The 19,880-nt window shown below is 46.5% G+C and overlaps 1 protein-coding gene across 1 annotated transcript in view; it reads left to right on the top strand.

The window, feature by feature from the left end:
* LOC146188466 (uncharacterized) overlaps positions 1-19,564 on the top strand; it is a 35,622-nt gene extending 16,058 nt beyond the window's left edge. The window contains exons 5-9 of the mRNA XM_084603109.1: positions 5,448-5,564; positions 5,654-5,765; positions 6,614-6,732; positions 17,245-17,535; positions 19,178-19,564. Coding sequence (XP_084459235.1) covers positions 5,448-5,564; positions 5,654-5,765; positions 6,614-6,732; positions 17,245-17,535; positions 19,178-19,417 — 879 coding nt within the window. The 3' untranslated portion in view covers positions 19,418-19,564. The remainder of the gene's footprint in view (positions 1-5,447; positions 5,565-5,653; positions 5,766-6,613; positions 6,733-17,244; positions 17,536-19,177) is intronic.
* Positions 19,565-19,880: the final 316 nt, after the last annotated feature.

Genomic DNA, 19,880 nt, shown 5'->3' on the forward strand with positions numbered 1-19,880 from the left:
AATTCATTATCCCATATAGTCCATACCGAGTTTATATTCCAGTAACCAAAGTGAGAATAGAAGACTTTCACATTAAGGTTTAAACTAGAACACTATTACTATTCTTCATACTTGGTCGCGTTAAAGCACAGCAGTGTTTTGGTTTTAACTCAGTGAATATTCCAATTTTCTGTTATTCAGAATATTACTGTTTTAGACATTATATTCAAAAATAGGCTTATGACAACCCAAATTTTTTTTTTCTTCAAAACAGTGATATTTAGATTTTCATATCAAAAAAGGGTGAAATTCAATACTTCATTGCCGATACCGCGAGCGTTCTTGCAGTTGCATAGCGCTTCATCAAGTTTTGTTATTTAGCATCTTTAGCACATATATCAAGCATATCAAGTATTGGTTTTGTACCTCTACCGCTCGTGCTGGTGACAATATTTCGCTTATTTCTCAGTTTGCTGTTTTGTTGGGAGTAACACGCTCATTTCGAAAAGCAAATTTCATTTATAGCTCCTAAAACTAACTATTGTGGCCTGTGTAATTATACTTTCAGTTGTTGAGTTGTACATAGCCTCTAGAACTTTGACGCAGGAGGAGCGACAGCGCAAAATATTTGTGTGAAAGGTTTTCTTAGTTGGCTAATGTTTCACACGGCCAGAAACGACGCTCTCAAATACGGTCGATTCGAAACAAAGTCGAGTTGCATAAGTGTAGGAGACTACCGTTGACGTCAAGCAGACACGCGACACATCAGTACGCTAAGCCAGGAAAAGACCCCAGGGCCGTTCATTTCGCTTCGTTTGATTGCTGGGGCTGCAGCAACGAAAAAAAAAGGGGTGTTGGCTAGTTTTTGGGCAGCTTGTGTGATAACCACACCTGATACATCTTTTCCTCTCAGAAAAATTTAGATTTGAGAATGCACTGAGAAACTTGACGAAAATTGGCATCCGATGTCATCCTTTTAAGCTCTGTTCGTAGTTGGGTTGATGTGCGTGGAAGGACGGCAATATTTGTTCCAGCAGCTGCACCTGATGGTGCGACCTGAGTGTTTGTAGTGTGTCCATCAAATGGCTGATCGTGACCGCTGGCGATTCTAGGACTTGAGGGTGTTGTCCTGGGGGTCGATGTCCACTTCGTCACCGTCGCCGTCGTTGACTATGCATGTGGTAGTGCTGTTGTGTTCACAGCATATGTTGTCGATTACGCCTTAGAAGGCGGTCGTTGTCTGTTCTTACGATGTGCGACCGAGTAGCCACCTTCTGGAAAACAATCGCTTTGCGCGAACACTGGCGGTCGTTGCGAACCCGTACCTTGTCTCCTTGCTGGCATGGAGGCAGTGGCTTGCTCTTGGATGTCTTGCGGTGCTTCACTACAGGGCGCTTTGTCTTCAGCATTCAGGTAGAGTGGTGCGCAGCCGACGACCTTGCAACAATTCTCCTGGTGATTGGCCATCCTATAACAGAACCGCTCTATGGGATAAAACACTCATCCAGGAGTCGTCACGAGGCTCCGCAGTTTTCTTATTTTTTCAAAATGCACTTCGCTATTTGCAGTCATTTAATGCCAAACAATTCAACCGTGAAAATGCAAGGCTTCAAGTAATATGGACGAAGTCGCACCTGCGTGCAAAATCCGCAAATTCTTGGGAAGCAAATTGAAGCCCATTGTCGGTACACATTTGGGAGGAATTTCCGTCCTGTGCGAATACAGCCAAGATCTTCGTAATGAACTCACGCGCAGTCGTAACAGCGACCATCAGGTCTGGAAAGTTAGAATGCGCATGAAACACAGCTACGTATATATCACCAGCAAATAAAAGAAATCGATTCCTACCCTGTGCCACGGCTCCCTAGGTATCGGCCACAAAATAAAAGGCTCGGATGGTTGCTTGTATGGATAGTTCAGGCAAGCGCTGCATTTGCGAACAAGCGTCTGAATTGCACGGCCCATGTCTGGCCAGAAGATCAGAACACGAGCTATGGCCTTAATCTTATTTAATCCGAGATGTCCTGCATGAAACGTTTGCATCACCTCTACTGGCAGTGTTTTTGGTACGGCGATTTTGCATTCTTTCAACAGTATTTAATCCACTACCGATAGCTCGACTACAAATGGCTTTAACTCTTCTTTAATCTTAGCTCTCTGCGCCATCTGTTGTAAGTTTTCGCCTAAGTATGGGTCCGCTAGTGCCTCACTTCGAAGGCGTTGCTTTGTTGTGTGCTTACTCTGATCGAGTCGAATTGCACGGCAAGTACATCGACGTATTGAATTGATTTCAGGTCTGCAGGAAGAGCAGCAGCACGGGAGGGCATGTCCGCCAAAAGCAGGTCTTAGCCAGGAACAAACTGCCCATCAGATTCGTATCGAGAAGACTGATAAAGAAACGCTGTAATCTTGGCGGCATATGTTGCGGTGGTCATTTTATTACATAAGAAAAAAGGAGAAAAATGTTTTCCATCACCTGTATCTGCTAACTGATATCTGAAGCACCTGACATGGGCCGGCGGAATGAAAGTGATAGTAAGGAAGCGGTAGAGGAAATTAGAGGTGAGCGATAAGAAGAAAGGGTAGAGTAGGTAAAAAAGATAAGAATTACATGCATTATGGCATAGTATACAATAGTTTCATTGAGACTCGCCCACAAATGTCTTACGTCACTGAGCATTCGGCACATCGGGCGGGCCTCCGCAATAGTACGAAGTACAGAGGCACAACGGTTCAGGCACAGTACATACGTAGAAGCCTCGCGGGTGCAGTGTCCATGTGAGTGATTACGACGAACGCACGCGGCACACTGTACAAAACACGGACGACCGACGTGAGGTGATCGGCCGTTATCGTAGGGAGTGGCATATCTTCGATGTTCTTTGTGATTGCCTACAAAGGCCTGTGATCCGTTTGAATGGCAATCCTGCGGCTTTATACCAGCCGATAAGACTTTTCGTATGAAAACACAATGATGAGGATTTCTCGATTTGAGAGTACCGCGTTTCGCTATTGCGTAACGCTCGCGAAGCGTACATGACTGGGCGTGAATCACTGCCATGCTTCTGTAAAAATGCTGCGTCTACCGCAAGCGCAATGCGTGAACTAAAATTTTTGTTTCCGTCTGTGCGTCGAAGACGAATAACAATGTTAAAGCTTTCCAGATTTCTTTTCAATCACGCTGATGAGCTGAAGTCCAGTCGAAAACGACGGTTTCTGTTTCTAAGAGGCGCAGCAAGGAAATTTTATCGCTGAGTCGAGGCAGATACATCGGATGTAGCTAACGACACCTAGCATTCTACGAACTAAAATTTTGTCTTCTGGGCGGCGAAGCTCGAACGGTTCAAAGTAGATCAGCACTTCAGCGCTAAGCCGAATTTATAACCGCTGATGACACCACCAAGAAACTTCATTTATTTTACACCGAAGACGCACTTTTGGCGTTTTAAGGTGAGTCCAGCTTATTCTGCCCATCCTATAGCGGCTCGCAGGCGCTCATCATGCTGCTGATTGCTGTTACCCCAGATTAAGACATCGTCGACATAGACACGTACGCCTGCCTGCCAGGCCTTCAAAAATCTTTTGAGCGTCTTCTGAAAGACCTCACTGGCGGAAGAAATCCCGAAAAGGAGACGCAAGAATCCATATAGGCCGAACGGAGTCACAAACATGCATATCTGTGGCGTGGCTTCATAGAGTGTTATTTAATGGAAGCCAGAGTTCACGCCCAGACAGTTCGCACTCAATATCTACACGTCCAGGATCGCAAAACGTTCGCAAATGATTTGTTTCTTCACTTCTCTAGGGTCCATGCACACCCTCAGGCTTCCATTTTTTTACTTACTATGACCAATGGACTTATCCCTTATTACTTATGACCAATGGATTTGATGACGGGTGCCTTATCCATGCGGTTGGGCTCTTCACGTAGTGGTTATCTTAAGAGAAGCATAGCCTTCGGGCTGGTTGTACCCCTGGAAACGCCCCAGGCAGTAACATGTGTACTGTCGTTTCAAGCCGCCGATCCCACGCAAAAGATGCGGGGCAGTTTGGTCTTCGGGGCACGAATCGCCACGCCCATCCTAATTAACAGCATCGACAGCCGTTGGGATGAGGCCAAAATACAGGCATGTTTAAATAATTGCTTGTCGGCCTTTTTTCACGACAAAAAAAGTTATCCTGCTTTGCTCCGTTAACAGCTAGCAATGCTGTGGCGATGCCGACGTGCTTGATTACGGAGCTGTTGTAGGCAGTTAGGACCGCTGTGCGTTTGCGCAGAAGCGTTCTACTGCTAACGCGTTGAAAAATGCTTAGGGGAGGAAGTTTGCCTGGCAGCCAGAATAAACTTAGAAATTGACTTGAAGTCTAGAAATATGGCCTCGCACCATCCAATCTAGCACGGCTTGCCTATTGACTCCTCGTTTACTGACGTCCAGCTTCCAGTTCTTCATGTATTTGATTGACTTGGCGATTTCTGCAGCATACCGAGAAGTGGTTCATTCTGTTGCGGGAGTAGCAGCGCTTCCCTTAAACTGGACATTGTCGTGGCGCGTGTGTCCGGCTGCATTGCTTACAAAAACCTACCTACCTCGTTTCTTGCGGCGTAGGCTTGCAGACTTTCTTTGCGCCATAAAGCATTCTGCTGCGCTACATCCTCCCCGGCCTTACACATTTAATCTGATCTCTGCAATATGAGACTCTTATTTCGGAGCATCTTCTTCCGGAGGGTCGTACTATTAGTGCCAAAGACAATCTGGTGACGTACCATGGATTCTCCGAGAGCACTAAAGTGGCAGAGCTTAGCTTGGTATTTAAGTCTTATGCAAAACGGTTAAACACGTGCCTTTAAGTGTATACAAAACACGTGCCTTTCGTTGATTTCGTTTTTCTTTTCATGGAAGTACGCGTCAAATTTATTGAGCAGTGTGTAGTAATAATCTTTGCGCTCACCTTCTGTGAAGCTGAAGTTGTTCAGACGTCGAGTGCTTTGTCCTCGGTCATGCTGAGAATGATCGCCACTTTGACCGCCGCTGTCTTTGGGCTTTCAGTCGATATCCCTACCAGGAACAGTCGCAGTTTCTGCTTGAAGACAAGCTAGTTTATTTTGACACTTCCTATCAGCTGATGTGGTCCCAGCGGTTTGACGAAGCCCATTCCTTCCGTTACTGGTTCGATCCTGCTGGACAGGTGGGGCCAATTCTGACACCATGTACTGTTGGACTCAAGCAGCACGCGACACATCAGCACGTTAGGCCAGGAAAAGCTCTCAGCCGTTATTCCCCTGCGTTTTAGAGCTGCGGCTGCAACGAAAGAAAGGGAAAAGGCGCGTGGGCTCGTTGTCAGGCGGATTGTGTGATAACCCCACGTGATACAGTTATCAAATTAATAAATTTTAGTCTAAAATATAAGCTTCTGCCAGAAAGGCAAAAATGTTATCTTGCGCTTCACTGCCTCTCCCTAACATGCAGCGCCCTCATTCACCCCAAGCCAAAGCCTCCACGCTACAGGAAAAAGAGCCATCGAGTCCGTCGGCGGCCGGCCAGCCTTCAAGGAGCAACGTCACTAAAAAGGGCCAGGACGGCAAAGTAAGTAGTTACGGTTAGCCTGAATGTGAGCTTCTGCCACACAGTCAAAAATGTTATCTTGCACTTTACTGCTTCTCCCCAACGTGCAGTGCCCTAAACCACACCAAGCAAAGGCCCCCACGGTAGAAGGAAAAGAACCATCGAATCATTTGGCTACAAACCGGCCTTCAAGGTGCAGCCTCATTGAAAAGGCCCAGAATGGTATGCATTTGCGGAACCGAATGTCTCTTGTTGAGTCTCTATATCCCAGCGAAGGGAAAATGACGCGACAGTCGCATCTTCAGTGGTTACCTGGGAGGGATAAACGCATCCGTATTAAAGAGCCAGGTGGAGCCTTACCAGTTATCTGCTGACCACGTTGGAGGGCCCCTAAATGTAGTGTACGTCCGCAGGCGTTCTTCCGAGTTTTGGTGTTAGACCGAGCGCGGTAGAGGGCTTAGAAGAAGCGCCGAAATATATACATTAAAGCCTGCGCAGAGACTATGGAATGCAATAGGGTAGCTGTAACGCTGAGAAATGGAAACCGCGCACAATGTGTCAAAGAAATAGATCGAGTCAATGGCATTCTAGTCTAAATCAAATTGAAGAACTGGGCATGAATAGGACATGATTGCAAAGATACCTGACTGACCATAAAGGTGATTTGAATTCCAACGGAAAACAAGCAGATGGGAGCTACAAAATTCAAGCGAGTGGATGAGATGCAGTTGGCGGGGATCACAAGTATGCAGCTTCAGAGGCAATGGAATGATATGACCATTGCTTTTAGGTGCGTGTATTCAGGCTGATGACAATGATTATGATGAATCAACTACCCCACGCGATAACGAAGACAGAACTTAACAGCTGCTCTCTTTTTTTTGGCGCTGCTGATTGCATAAATCAGAACTAGGCTTCAATATCAGTGTCACTTCTAGAGGAGTCAAATTTAGCAGCTAGATCTGCTCTGACCACATAAATATGTTTGTTTGCGCATTTTTGTCTTTTACTTTGATTGGTTCGCGCTACCTCTACACTGAAGGAATTCACGAGGCCATCCCTTTGCGCAGACCCAGATTCCCTGCAAAAAGAGGAGTTGGAGCTGCTTCTCCAAAGTATCCTGCAAGCGTCAACGAATGAGGCTGGTAAAGAGGAGGCCGGAGCCAACTTTTGTGCTGCGATCATCGCGGTAAGAACCATGCATGACAGCAATACTGGCCTGAAAAACGTTTTCGTGCACATTAAGCGATTATCAGAAGCTGTCGATGTGGCTGCCAAGAGCAATTATGAAAAAGCTTACTTTTTGAGAAATGCATAAACAGATTTTGAAGCACAGCTCAGGGAGTTCCGTTTTTCCTTCCAGCCAGATTCCGGCGCTTTTGAAGTGGTAGCTCCATTGCTCCAGGTACAAATTCAGGGGCCGCTGGTTCCGTGTCGGTAAGCTTGGAAGTTGAGCCAAGATTGAACCGGGACTTAGCCTTTCTAGCGACAGGCCTTGCCCAGTGTTGTTTGATAACTTAAACGGGTACATGACACCACGACTTCCCGCTTGACTATGTATAATAACCTCGACCTTGAAAAGTGACTTACTCTAAATAAGATGAACGATCACGTGACATGCAAGATGGCGTCTGTTGAACAGGTTGTATTTACAAAACAAAGGTTGGTTGGTTGGCTTGTGGGGTTTAAAGTCCCAAAGCAACTCAGGCTATGAGAGACGCCGTAGTGGAGGACTTCGGAAATTTCGACCACCTGGGGTTCTTTAACGTGCGCTGACATCGCACAGCACACGGACGCCTTGCTTTTCGCCTCCATCGGAAAGCTGCCGCCGAGGCCGGGATTCGATCCCGCGTCCTTGGGAACAGTAGTCGAGCGTCGTAACCACTGCGCCACCCCGGCGGGGTACGAAACAAAGGAAACAAGAGCCATTTCTCGCCATGCGTGTTTTAAGCCCATTTAACCATAGCTATTTTCTTTATAAATCTTGTGACGCCGATACATGTTTTGGTGTGGCAAAGTTGTATTGATTAGCTCCAAGATTAACAAGTTGAATTGCATTAGCTGAACAGCGCTCTCTTACCAGGGGCAAATTATACAGCAGCGCCTCCTGCTCGAACGCGCGTTTGGCAGACACTGGAATTATTAGACTCCGTCTGGAGGCTTTTAAATATTTGAGGCGCTTTATACACTAATTATGCAACATTTTATTGCAATTTATATGAATATTAGTGAAGGTTATGCTAAATCTTGAACAACGCAGAGTGCTATGACCAGAAACATACAGGTGTAACGTTAAGAGAAACGCAGCGTAAAGAGTGTGTCAAATAAACAACTCACAACTCGAGTTGAAGATATTCCAGCGGAAATCAGGAAGAAATTGGCATGGGCAGGACATGTCTTGAGAAAATGGGATAACCGATGATCGCTAATTGTATAATTCGGGTTCTAAGGATGGGCGCTTGGCAGGACAAGGGGAAGGGCGTCCAGGCAGTGCGTGCTCTTTGCCGTTACTAGAGCGCCAGCGGACTTGATTCGCGCTTGTAAAGCAAGCTGCTGTGTCTGTATATATATTTCATATGCCTTCTCCCACATCGTCACCCATCATGACCTTCTTTCGTCTCTCCTTTCCCTTCCCCAGTGCAGAGTAGCAGGCCAGATTTGAATTATTCGGGCCAACCTCTCTGCCTTTTCCTTTCAATAAATCCATCTATCTATCCAAGGGAAAGGAAGTGTAGCCGGGGGCGCCAGAAATTTAGTAGTGCGCATTAGGTTAAGAATTTCGCAAAAATAAAATGGATGCAACTAGCAGAGGGCCAGGTTAATTGCAGGCATATTGGAGAGGGCTTCAACCTGAAATGAGTACAATTAGCTGATAATGGGGCTGATACACAACTGCGCACTGTAAAGACGCAACCGTTTCCGAAAGTCTGCTACCCCTAGCATTGAATTCGTTCGTCGCGGATCTTGGTCACGTTAACTGCCTACTGGTTAACGTACCGTCGCATCTGGCAAACAACTATGAGTTCTCGGATCCTGTCGTGGTAGGGGCAAGGACTTCGGGTACCTTCAAACGATTGTTTCGTAGTGCAGCATTGATTGAGGGCTACTCATCCTTAAGAGTTAAAATTCGCATTTGATGACCACTCAGACAATTTATATGGCAAGAATCGTAAGTGCAATGATAAAGTGGGGCTATTCTGATATCGAAGATCCGGTATTATTGTGCAATTCTGTATATACTGCGGCGATAATGCAATGGTCTCGAGTATAGTGTTGTGGCTACTAAACACAAGAATAGAGCCTTCAGTGATGACCCGCTAAATTGCTCGGTAAATGACAGGCCGTGGAAAATTTCTGTCGCGAAGGGAGATTTATTGTTGCGTTCAACCAGTGACACTTGTTTTCAGAGTCGTTCTGAAAATGCAGTACGATCGATTGTATTGACGCGCGGTGCCGAAAGAATTCGCCTCAAATAGAATTCGGCAGCACAATTTGACTTAGTCCCAAGCAGTTAGCCTTCATTAACCACACCCGTTCCTCCGAATGCCGGCACATTTCTTAAAAGAAATAGCGCCGCTTACTTTTCAAATTTTTGTTTGTTGTTTTCCGACAGCCGTCAGTATGTCACTGATTCTAGAGCACAGATCAATTCTGTGTATTTTGTTTGTTCATGATTGTTATGGAGATGCTTCATTTTCTTTGTCGAGCAAGACGCGCCGAAATCTATCACTAAGATAACTGGCTATTCGCGCAGGTTTCCACAAGGTTCTGATTAGGCTAGTCACCGTTTCCGGCTTTACGAAGATGTCTCCTCGTCGCCTTCAAATTGAGCGTTTCTCGTAGTGATGAAGTTAGTAATTCGTTTACCAGAAAGCACGTTTGCTGCTATCGCTGCCGCCAATATGTTCAGTTTTGAGGTCGAAAGTCAGCCTAATAAAGTTAATTTCAGTGCTACAAGTGTGTCTACCTTTGGTATTACGCATTGTCACCGCAGCGTGATATCTGGTGGAGGTGATGAACCCCTAGCAACAGGACTATGCCGCTGAAGACGGAACCACCCGAGCAGGCACAGCCTCAACGTTTCGTCCAGACCCGTGACCCCCAAGCTTACGAGAACGGCCTGACGATGACGTGGAAGACTGGCTTGACATTTTGGAGTGTGCGGCATTATTCAACACTTGGCACGACACAGCAACGTTGAGGCAATTTATTTCTCACTTAGGGATCTGCGCGAGTCTGATTGAAAACCCGAAGCTTCTTCGCACGATTGAGACACTTTTATACGGATGGTTTGAGGGCGTTTTCGAGTGTCGTAAAAGGAGCTCTGTATCTCCTTCAATCCAGGATTAAACTACCAAATGAGTCCATTCTTGTTTACGTTGAAGCGATGAAACGTCTCTTCGACAGTGCCGATCCCAACATAATCAAGAATAACTGCATGATGCGCGGTGTAAAAGAAAATCTTTTTGCCGGTCCTGTACGCCAGTCGCCAAATATGGCGGAAACCTGCCAGGAAGCAGCCAATGTAGAGTAGAGCTTGAAAACAAGGACCCGTCAGTACAACCAGTCAATTCCAGTCTTGCACACAGGGCATTATGACGCCTCATTACATGAGGAGATAACTGCAATATATTCCGCAAGCAATAGCGACGAATAAAGCGACGGCTGCAGCTGCATCCACGGACGAACCCACAGCGATGAATTACGCTGCCGTCTTACACCGTTCTGCGTTCCAGCGATACCTTTTAAGGCCCCACAACGCTAGCAACCAGATACTAAAGGACGCTCCTTGGCCCCTGGCCACCAAGCCAGCGAACGATCATCAACCCCCAGGAAGTGGGGCGCATGGAAGGGCTGCGAATAGCCACCCACTATGCTTCCACTGCGGTGTGGCAGGCCACCTTCCACGCCACTCTTCTACGCCACTGCCTGTATAGAAGCGCAGGCCAGCGCGGTTCCGCATCGACTACCCAAGACCCTGTCTTAGGGAACGACCAAAATTCGAGGACGTTTTGCTCAGGGCAGAGTGAAACCGTTGCTATCCCTTTCCATCTCCATAAAGCACCCGATTTGTGTCCCCGAGTTGTAGTTACGTCCAAGGAAACTGAGGTAAGGTTGCTATATGGCGAACTAACGAAGATCTTCCACTGACTACGAGTGATGATGTTGCAAGGTTTACATCGCCGCTACGCCCGACGAAAGAATCCACAACGACACAACCAGTGTCCAGGCTGACACCCAGGAAAGTCACAACGCTGTGCCTCGACCGCGACTTCAGTACCTGAAAAGACGAAACCTGAGCCCATGGCCCACGCGCAACGCTAGGACATGAACAAGTGAACTTGAAGTACACGTATATCGACAGCCTCACGGTTATTGCCTTAGTGGACACCGGAGCCGGCTGTTCTTTCATCAATAGACCGTTCGCCACCCAGATCAAGAAAGTGACGACCACTTGGGGTGGCCCGCTAAAACGCGCCGTTGGTGGTAACCTTATTACGTCTTGGGGCGCTGTGCAGCAAGGGGTGCAGTAAATGGCTCCTCCTTCTCTTTACGCTTTCACCCCCACCTTGCTCCCATCTCTCACGGCGCGGTTAAAGTGCCCCTAGAAACAAGTGTAACAGATAGTGCACCTTTCCCTTCCTGTGAACCAATTATTTTTACTGTCATTATTATTACTATAATATTATTATTATTATTATTATTATTATTATTATTATTATTATTATTATTATTATTATTATTATGCGCCGGAAGCCGTATTGCGCGCGCTAAAGATGCCAAATATTTTTTTCTGTGTTTATTTTCCAAAGCGGCAGGAAAAAGCAGAGAAGGTAACACCCAACTATGGACTAGTGGACTTGGTTCTGTGGCAGCAGTGAAAGAATGCGCAGCCGGAAAGCGGTCGTTAAAGGAAGAATCAGGAAGGTGCCATGGTGGAGGTGATGAGTAGGACTGAACAGAGCAACACCCTTTGGTAAAAAACTAGCTAGTCTTTGGCATGTCGCAACAGAGCTAGTTTGTCGGTCAGCTGAGGCAAACCCAGCCAAGCACGTCAGGAGAACGGTGCGGTACGAAGAGTAGGTGCACGCAAAGCAATGGGGCTTCCAAAAAGATTGTTCTACATTAGCGCATAGGTGAGGGCAGTTTGAACAGGAGCGGTCGTAACGTTCCTGTTCCTGGAAGAGGAATAATCGCGCTGAGAGAGAAGCGATTTCAGATGAATTTTCGCAGGACGGCGAGTGTGAGGGATGGAAAAGGAAGTACCTGCAGCAATTCGTCCACGTGAGAGTGGTGCTGTGTGGCTTGATACTTGTAGATAACGACTTTGTCACCGGAGGGTGGCCTTGATCAGAAGATTGGAGGGGCCCGGTGTAGAGAATCGCGAACCAACTTGTGTGCCCGCTAATTAATACCACCATACCTAGATGTCCATATAACGGTTTCTATGATGGGTCTCAGGGAGAGGAGGGAGGCAGAGAGTTTATCGTTGAGGTCGGTGGGCAGAGTTTGAGAATATATGGCACGAACTACAACCACCGAGATTAGTGTGAATGAGATGGGGACATCAGCCATAGCGAAATGCTCAAGCGTGGTGTTCAAAAGCAGGCCATTGTATGCACCCGCCACGTGGGTCTTGTGAGAAAGGCAGCCTGGCTCGTAGATGGAGTCCGCCGCTGCTACGATATTGCCGTTTGGCGATATGGTGGCCTCTGCACAAGTAGTGCACAAGGATTGAAGATTACGCAACATTAGGTTAGTGCAAGAAGGAGCCACAGTGTGACCTCAGTGAAGATAAAAGGTTGTGACGAGAGCCCAGGGTTGCACAAAACTTAAGGACGAGAGTGAAAGCAAGGGAGGGCCGTGCGAAAAGAGAGGGGCGAAGGGAGCCCCAGGAGAGGCAAATGAGACAGCATAACGTGTAAACAGCAAAAGGAGTGCATGACGGTGGCTATTCAAAATGGTCACACTCTGTAAGCAGTGGCTGATTTAAAAAGTCATCAATGGTTAATTACCCCGTTTGATGAGTGATAACTCTTTGAGTGGAATTGCTAATACCACGTGTTCAGCTGAGGCATTTGCATGCCTTTAACTCACTGCGTTGTAGGAAATCAATGACCTTCGAGAGGTAAAAGCTATTAGCCATGGTTATTAGTCATGCTGTCATACACAAGATTACCTTAAAATAGCAGACTGGATGAGTCTTATCAGTGTACAAACCAAGACCCACCTTGTTCTTGACTCATTTCCAATGTCACCTAGATGAAACCAAATTGGTTCCTAGGCTTCTGCGTGTAGGATTAGAGCTGTCGCTGTAATATGAATGGTAGAGATCAGCCACACACGCGCTATTTACAGGACCCGCAGAGCCAAGACCTAAAGGGACAGCGAATCGCCGGCATTCAGCTATGCAGCCATGAAAACCAATCTACCATGATGATTCTGTCGACTCCTACACGCAAGCGGAAGCGGTGTTCGATTTGGCGCGGTTCCTGTCAGCGCTGCGACAGCAAGGAGCACGTCGTGGCGTACGCGAGTCGGTTCCTTAGTAAGCTAGAGCGCAATCATACTGTCACGGAGCAGGAATGCCTCGCTGTCGTTTTCGCCACACAACGCTTTCGATCGTATCTTTATGGACGCTCGTTTACCGTTGTCGCAGATCACTATGCCCTCTGCTAGTTAATCTCAAGGATCCGTGTGGCCGCCTTGCACGATGGACCCTACGGTTCGAAGAATATGCTTTTACAGTCACATACAAAACTGGCCGTAAGCGCGCAGGCTGTCTTTCGCACCTTCCTCTTCCGATGACAGAGTTTGACGCCGATGATTTCGAGAACTGCGTCGCGTCTTGAAACGGCTTTTCCTGACATTCCCACGTTTATAGAAGAACAACAAAGAGATCCAACCTTGAAACCTCTCCTCGCAGCGGCTCAAGATCGGTCAGGTGGACACCCATTTTGTGTGCGTGATCGCCTGCTCTCGAAGAAAAACTTTTCCTCAAAAGGTCCCCTTCTTCCGTCTTGTTGTTTCGAGGAGCCTATACCATCTTATATTACAGGCCATGCACGACGACCCTGATTCCGGTCATCTTAGAACTGCGAGAATGCTCCACCGCACCCAAGAGCGCTTCTATTGGTCACAAATACGAACAACTACTGAGTGGTACGTCGCCAGGTGCACCCAGTATCAGCGCTACAAACGCCCCACAAGTGCGGCAGCGGGGCAACTTCACCCAATCACACCACCCCGTGCAGCATTTGAGCAAGTGGGCGTTGATCTCCATGGCCGCTTTCCGCTATCCCATAATCGAAACCGTTGGATCGGACCATCACGAGGTATTATCAGCGATCGTGGTCGCCAATTTACCGCCGACGTCGTGGAGAAGATGCTCCGTTTATGTGCTTGTCATCTTCGCTATTCATCGCCTCATACCAAAACCAATGGTCTAACGGAACGAACCGACCATGAGATAACTAACATGCTGCCCATGTACGTCGACGCAGATAATAAAAACTGGGACAGTGTACTACCATTCATTACCTACGCTTTCAACACCACCAGTCATAAGACTACTGGCTTTAGCCCATTCTTCCTGCTCTATGCTAGCCACCCACGATACTCTCTGGACACCATCCTCCCGTTTTCGGCCACTAGTGATGAAGATACGTCGGTAGCTAAGACAATATGCTTTGCCGAAGAAGCACGCCGGCTTGCCCGTATTCCCATCTTAGCGTCCCAGGATCGCTCGAAAGCACAGTATGATGACCACCACCGTCACTTCGTTTACCAGCCTAGAGATTTGGTCTTGCTGTGGGGGCCTGTCAGGAAGCGGGGTCTGTCACAAAATCTACTGTGCCACTACGAGGGACCATTGAACGTTCTTGCCCAACTTAGCGAGCTCAATTATCGTATCACTCGCCTCACAAAAAGCGGCCGTCGCTCTGCAAAAGCTGAAGTCGCTACGTCGTTCGTTTAAAGCCCTATTGATCATGCCACGATGTTTAAGTCGCCCAGCGGGCTTCGGCTGCGTCAGGAGACGTGATGAAGTCGACGAAGAAGCAGCTCGTGCTGGGACTCTCATATGGACACAGCTTGGTCTTCGACGTGCTTTCTGCGTCAATTGAAACATCGCTTGTAACAATATGAAACGTGTGTCCCTCAAGTAGAAGGCGGAAGTGCTTCAGGGCTGAATATAATGCTAGCAGCTCTCTGCCGAAGGTGCTCTCTGCCGAAGCTCAGGGGACGCAAGCTTGGAAAAGAAGTCGATTGGCTGACAAACGCTAGATACAAACTGTTGCAGTTTCCGATGCGTCAACCATGACGTCAACAGCAGGACGCTCGAACGAAGGAATGGCACCAAACGGTGATGCCAGACTGCCAGGCATTATAGACGGAGCATAGCCGTCAAGATGGGGCCTATGGAAGAGTTCAGTCAATGGGTAATAACAGATGAGAATCTGGCTCTGATTGATAGACATACATGACCAAAACAACTTCAGTCAAGGAAACGTACATCTTTATAGGTATAACCTGGCTATAGTGAACTAGAATGTTATATTCCTGGCATAGCTGATAGCCACTGCCATTTTTTCACGCGAATTAAGTTATTGTTACCTCGGACGCCATGGCTACTGGGGCGTTCTTTCCCCATCCACGAAATGACGTTAATACTAAGGCGAATGACGGTGTGCTAACTACCTTACCTGGAACATTTGCTTTGTACAGTGGCGCATACGTCACGGGCTCCCAGAACACCAGTATTGGCAACGTTAACACAGTACACGTTGTATTAATTACATCTATTATAATTGTGGTATAATTGCCCTTATGTGCCAAGCTAAGTGATATCTCACAAGTATGGTTCTGCGCGTGATCCCTGCCAATAATAGATATTTGGTCTGTTTAGTTTAGGTTTAAGAGGGTAACTGTATTATTCAATGTTTTAGGTGAATACTGCGGTGATACAAATGTCTAAAAAATGAGTAATTTCTCATTAGAATTCATACACCCGCCGCCACACGGCCATAAAGAAAAGCTCAAATGTGTTTTTGTAGCCACACATCACGGCATTTGGGCAGATGTCAAGGAGTAGTCTCTTCCTTATAAATGTACTTTCGAATGAATAACAGCCGCTGTTTTTAGGCCCTGCATGCACCTTCATCAGGTTTAGTTAAAGCAGAGCTTTATAGATATCCATGCGGGCTTATTGTCCGCGTAACTGGGTAGTTTACGTGCGGATGCTAATCAATACATCCCTGATAAAATGGGCACACGATAAAGAATTGTTGAATAAAAATTACCGAACTTGTTCTGCGCGAACGAGCATCGGCAAGAGCAGTGGTAGGCGGTTGCCAGTTTAGGATATCGTACCATGCCTTAAAATGTGGAGGTGGGGAATCCGCCCCGTTGTTATACGGCGGCGCGTACCCACGAAGGCCATTGGCCGTGAGCAAGCGGCGACTACCAGCTGCTCATAGCCAGTCCCCGTGAGCAAAGCCAGCGTGTCTTGAAGCGATCAATAACAACATTAAGGCCAATATTACTGCAGCAGGCAGATAAAATAGTCACCAAACATTCCTGAGCTGTTGCCTGTTCATTTGCTATGCTGCAGCTATAGTACTAGCATACTTACATCTTACTATTGAGCTGTGCGTATTTTCACATTCCGCCTTGCCTTCACTTTTTTCAAGGAAATTCAAAACATGGTATACATGTAAATTGGCAAACGCAAACACAAACTGGGGCTCATAACTTATTTGTGATCGCGATCATGTTCGTGTTATCTGTCATCCGCGTATTTCAGAACTGAGCGAAAGGCACACTTCTTTTACCTACACTGTTGTTTTTTGTACCTACACAGCCTACGGAGTAGTGAAGTTTGATGAATAGTTGTCAAACAAAACTAGACTTCTGCTGAGGCGCCGGAGTTTCGATAAGTGGTCTTGAAGCGTCAAAAGCATAACAATGGGATGCCATCTGACGTTATTAAAACCAAGTACCTCAACTTCGCCATACAATGTTCACTTGTTGTTTTAAAGTGACATCGCTAAACGCCCCCTTCTTCAAAATAGTGTTGTCAGCGATGTTAGCAAAAACTCCATAGCGCTGGAAGGTACCAGTTGGCAGGTGATGACTGAACAATATTGGGCGACTTGTTGCGGGACGCCAAATGATCACCTGCCTATCAACTCATTGGATACATTGAGGTGGGAAGGTAACACTCACCTGGAACCCTTGAAGCGTGTTATTTATTTTGCTTCGTTTCTTCTTTGACTAGACGGATAGGCGAGTAAAAAATTCGTCGTTAATGACGGAAATATGTTGCCGTCACATTACCTCCTGTATTAAAAGACTGGCTTTTTGTACACCTGACAAACCGCTAAACAGACCTTTAGTTGTGCGTTCGCTAGTAAAGCATTCCATGTGATCAGACGCATAAATTCTATGCGTTGAATACGGATCATATGGACGACATTTACAACATATGTAGTGATATGGACTATATGTACTACTGATATTGAATTATACCGACTCCGAGTGATGACATGAATGCTTATTTGAAAACTGTACATAATATAAAACTCATATAGATGACATATAGAAAATATATGAACTTCATATATTTTCTACATCATATATGCTCCATATTCCCACCATTAAAAAACTCATTAGGCTTTTATGTTTCTGTTCCTTGCCGCAGAAGGAGAACGGCGACGCATTCGAGGAATGCCTCCTCGTAACCTGCCGCGAATGGTTCGACAGACGGGAGCTCTTGATGCCCAGGCGTGCAGGCACAGAGAATTGGCGAACAGGGACGGCTAGCTACCAGTGGACTTCCTATGTCCGCTTCGTGGCTGGAATCGTGGCGACTTCAACAGGGCGGAGGGATGGCTGCATGAAGCATTCGGGCAGGGCGTTCTGCATGGCGGCGTTGCTGTGCAACTGCTGCCAGGTTATGCTGCGATCTCCTGTCCCGGACCACGACGGAGAGGTCTGTATCCTCACGTCTTTCTTAAAGTACTGCGGGTACCTTTCACGCTAATGGCGAGACGTTAGCCGGAGGATTTAAACGTTTCGCGCCTGCGACCTGGAGTGTAACCACAAACGCACTGTGCAACCCCAAGGTTTCTTGGACACCTTCTGATTGTTTTCCCACTGTGGGATATTATAAGGTGCTGTCGCGGACATCTTGACGTGTAGGACCCAAGCCTAAGATCAAGAGCTGACATCCCTGTAAATTAAGAGTTCAAAATTATAGCCGCAATAGCATATTTGTTGGGAGAGATGCGCTTATCTTTCGAGGTCTCTCGTCAAATAGGCCAGCTGTCCTTGACGTGCAGTTTAAGTCCGCAGCCTAACGCTGCTGTGAAATAAAATAACATGAAAGACGGAAAATAAAAATACACATCGCAGGTGGTAGCTGCCGGCCGACACTTATTTTGACGCATGGCAGATCAGTACCATTCAATAATATTTTACTTTGTATTTGAAATCTGTTGTCAACCATCCGTTTTTATTCATTATGTAGGAGAGCCTCACTTGCGAATTGGAGGCCCTGCATTTGTTACCATAAAATGGAAAAACACAGCATTCGTTACATTTTTAATAGTACCTTTATGCTCAGAAGCACACCGTTCAGTGTGAGAGCCAATAGACGCTTATAATGTTATCTGCTGCTGGCTTCGTCTACGCCACCCATTAGTAATCCTGATTAAGATGCATCGCTTATTCTTCAGGGCAGATTGGCATGACCTACGTTTCGAACATCTGTCAAAGCTTCACGATTGTCATTCTGTTCGTCACTTCCTCTCTGGAATGCATGCATTCCTTGTCCACAAATTTGTTTTTGTATTATAAATTATTTGAAGAGATTGTTGAGTAAACGCTCGATACTTTCGTGTTACCTAGCTATGGAAACTGCAGTGAAAGCGAGCATACAACAGTATTCTAGCTTTTTGCAGTACAGATTGTGTCCTTAAGAAGTAGTAATAAAAACATTTGTTTCGATAAAAAAGATTTCCGGAGTATGGGGTAGGGAAGAGATATATAGGACGCCTCTTGTGATTGGCTTCTCTAGTCGTTTGTGCAGTTGGTTGTCGACGTAGCTCTTGTCCGGGCCACAAACATGAGCTGTGTGTTCAGGTCTGAGTCTATCAGGAGGGTTTACCGCGACTCTAGGCTAGGGCAATTAAACTTTGGCAATAAAGGGCCCTGTTTGCCCTTTAATACAGACGATGTTGTACTTCGTGGCGTAGTCCCTGTCCTACATGCCTTGGATGTCCTCCGGAAAAGTGTACTTTTTGCGTGCTCTAAGCAACATTGCGTCCTTGTAGGATTCCATCTTTACAATGCGCCGTCATGTTCATCAGACCTGTGGGTGTCCAGTGATAGTTTATATTTGCTCTGTTGACAACAGTTTTGACAATCTAAACGTAGCATCGCATGTGACACCAGCACCATGAATGTTTAAAGGCAATGAAATGTGCTGTTATTTGTTAACCGGTTCCTGTAAGAGAGAAAAGTAGCCAGTGCAATAGGTTGCCTGGAGCGCTTAGGCGCTTGAAGCAGGTTCGAAAGAGTCTCCCTTATTTGCGCACCTTCTCTCTAAATCCAAAGCTCTCTTCTCTCCTCAGATGGAGTGCCTCCAGCAAGTCCTAAAAGGAGCGGGGCGAATCGCTGATCGGATCGCCCCTCGCCGCATGGATTCACTCATGGCATGCATGCGGGCTGCTTTTATCTGCCCCATTTTCACCTCTGATGCCCGCCTAGTGCTTTTGGAACTGCTTGAGCTTCGAGCGTCGGGTTGGAAGTTTACGTCCTCCCAGAAGCACTATTATTCACAGAAACGCTCAAAGTTACCAAAGAAGAAGTGACTGTTTAGTTTTTTTGCCCATGTTTTTCGTGTTTTTTTTATTTCTTTTTTACTTGTTGGTTGTTACATTTGTTTTCTTGTTTATTTTTTATTTTCTTTTTGTTGTCTCACTGTTATATCTCCATGCTATGTCGCCCAGCAAGCATTGCCAAGTAATGCGAAACTGGGGGGGGGGGGGGGGGCTACCAGGTTCATGTTATTTTGCTTGCAGCAGCTGTTTAGTGTTATATGTTTGTAGCCTGTTAGTGTTATGTTTGTAGCCTGTCAGTAAATCATTAAAATGTGTGCCTATTTCGCTCATCGCCTTCTGTGTGAAGTATTAGAGCTCAGAGTAAATCCTTCGGTCCTGCTGTTTGTCTGAAGTGTTTAGACGTTCAAACCAAGTGCTTCGACGATTAATAAGTGCAAGACGGGTGTGGATTGAATACGAAGGAGGTTGTATTTGCAAATACACTAAGCAGTAA

Source organism: Amblyomma maculatum, chromosome 5, assembly GCF_055883805.1.
Source record: "Amblyomma maculatum isolate TAMU_Amacu chromosome 5, ASM5588380v1, whole genome shotgun sequence".
Taxonomy (NCBI): domain Eukaryota; kingdom Metazoa; phylum Arthropoda; class Arachnida; order Ixodida; family Ixodidae; genus Amblyomma; species Amblyomma maculatum.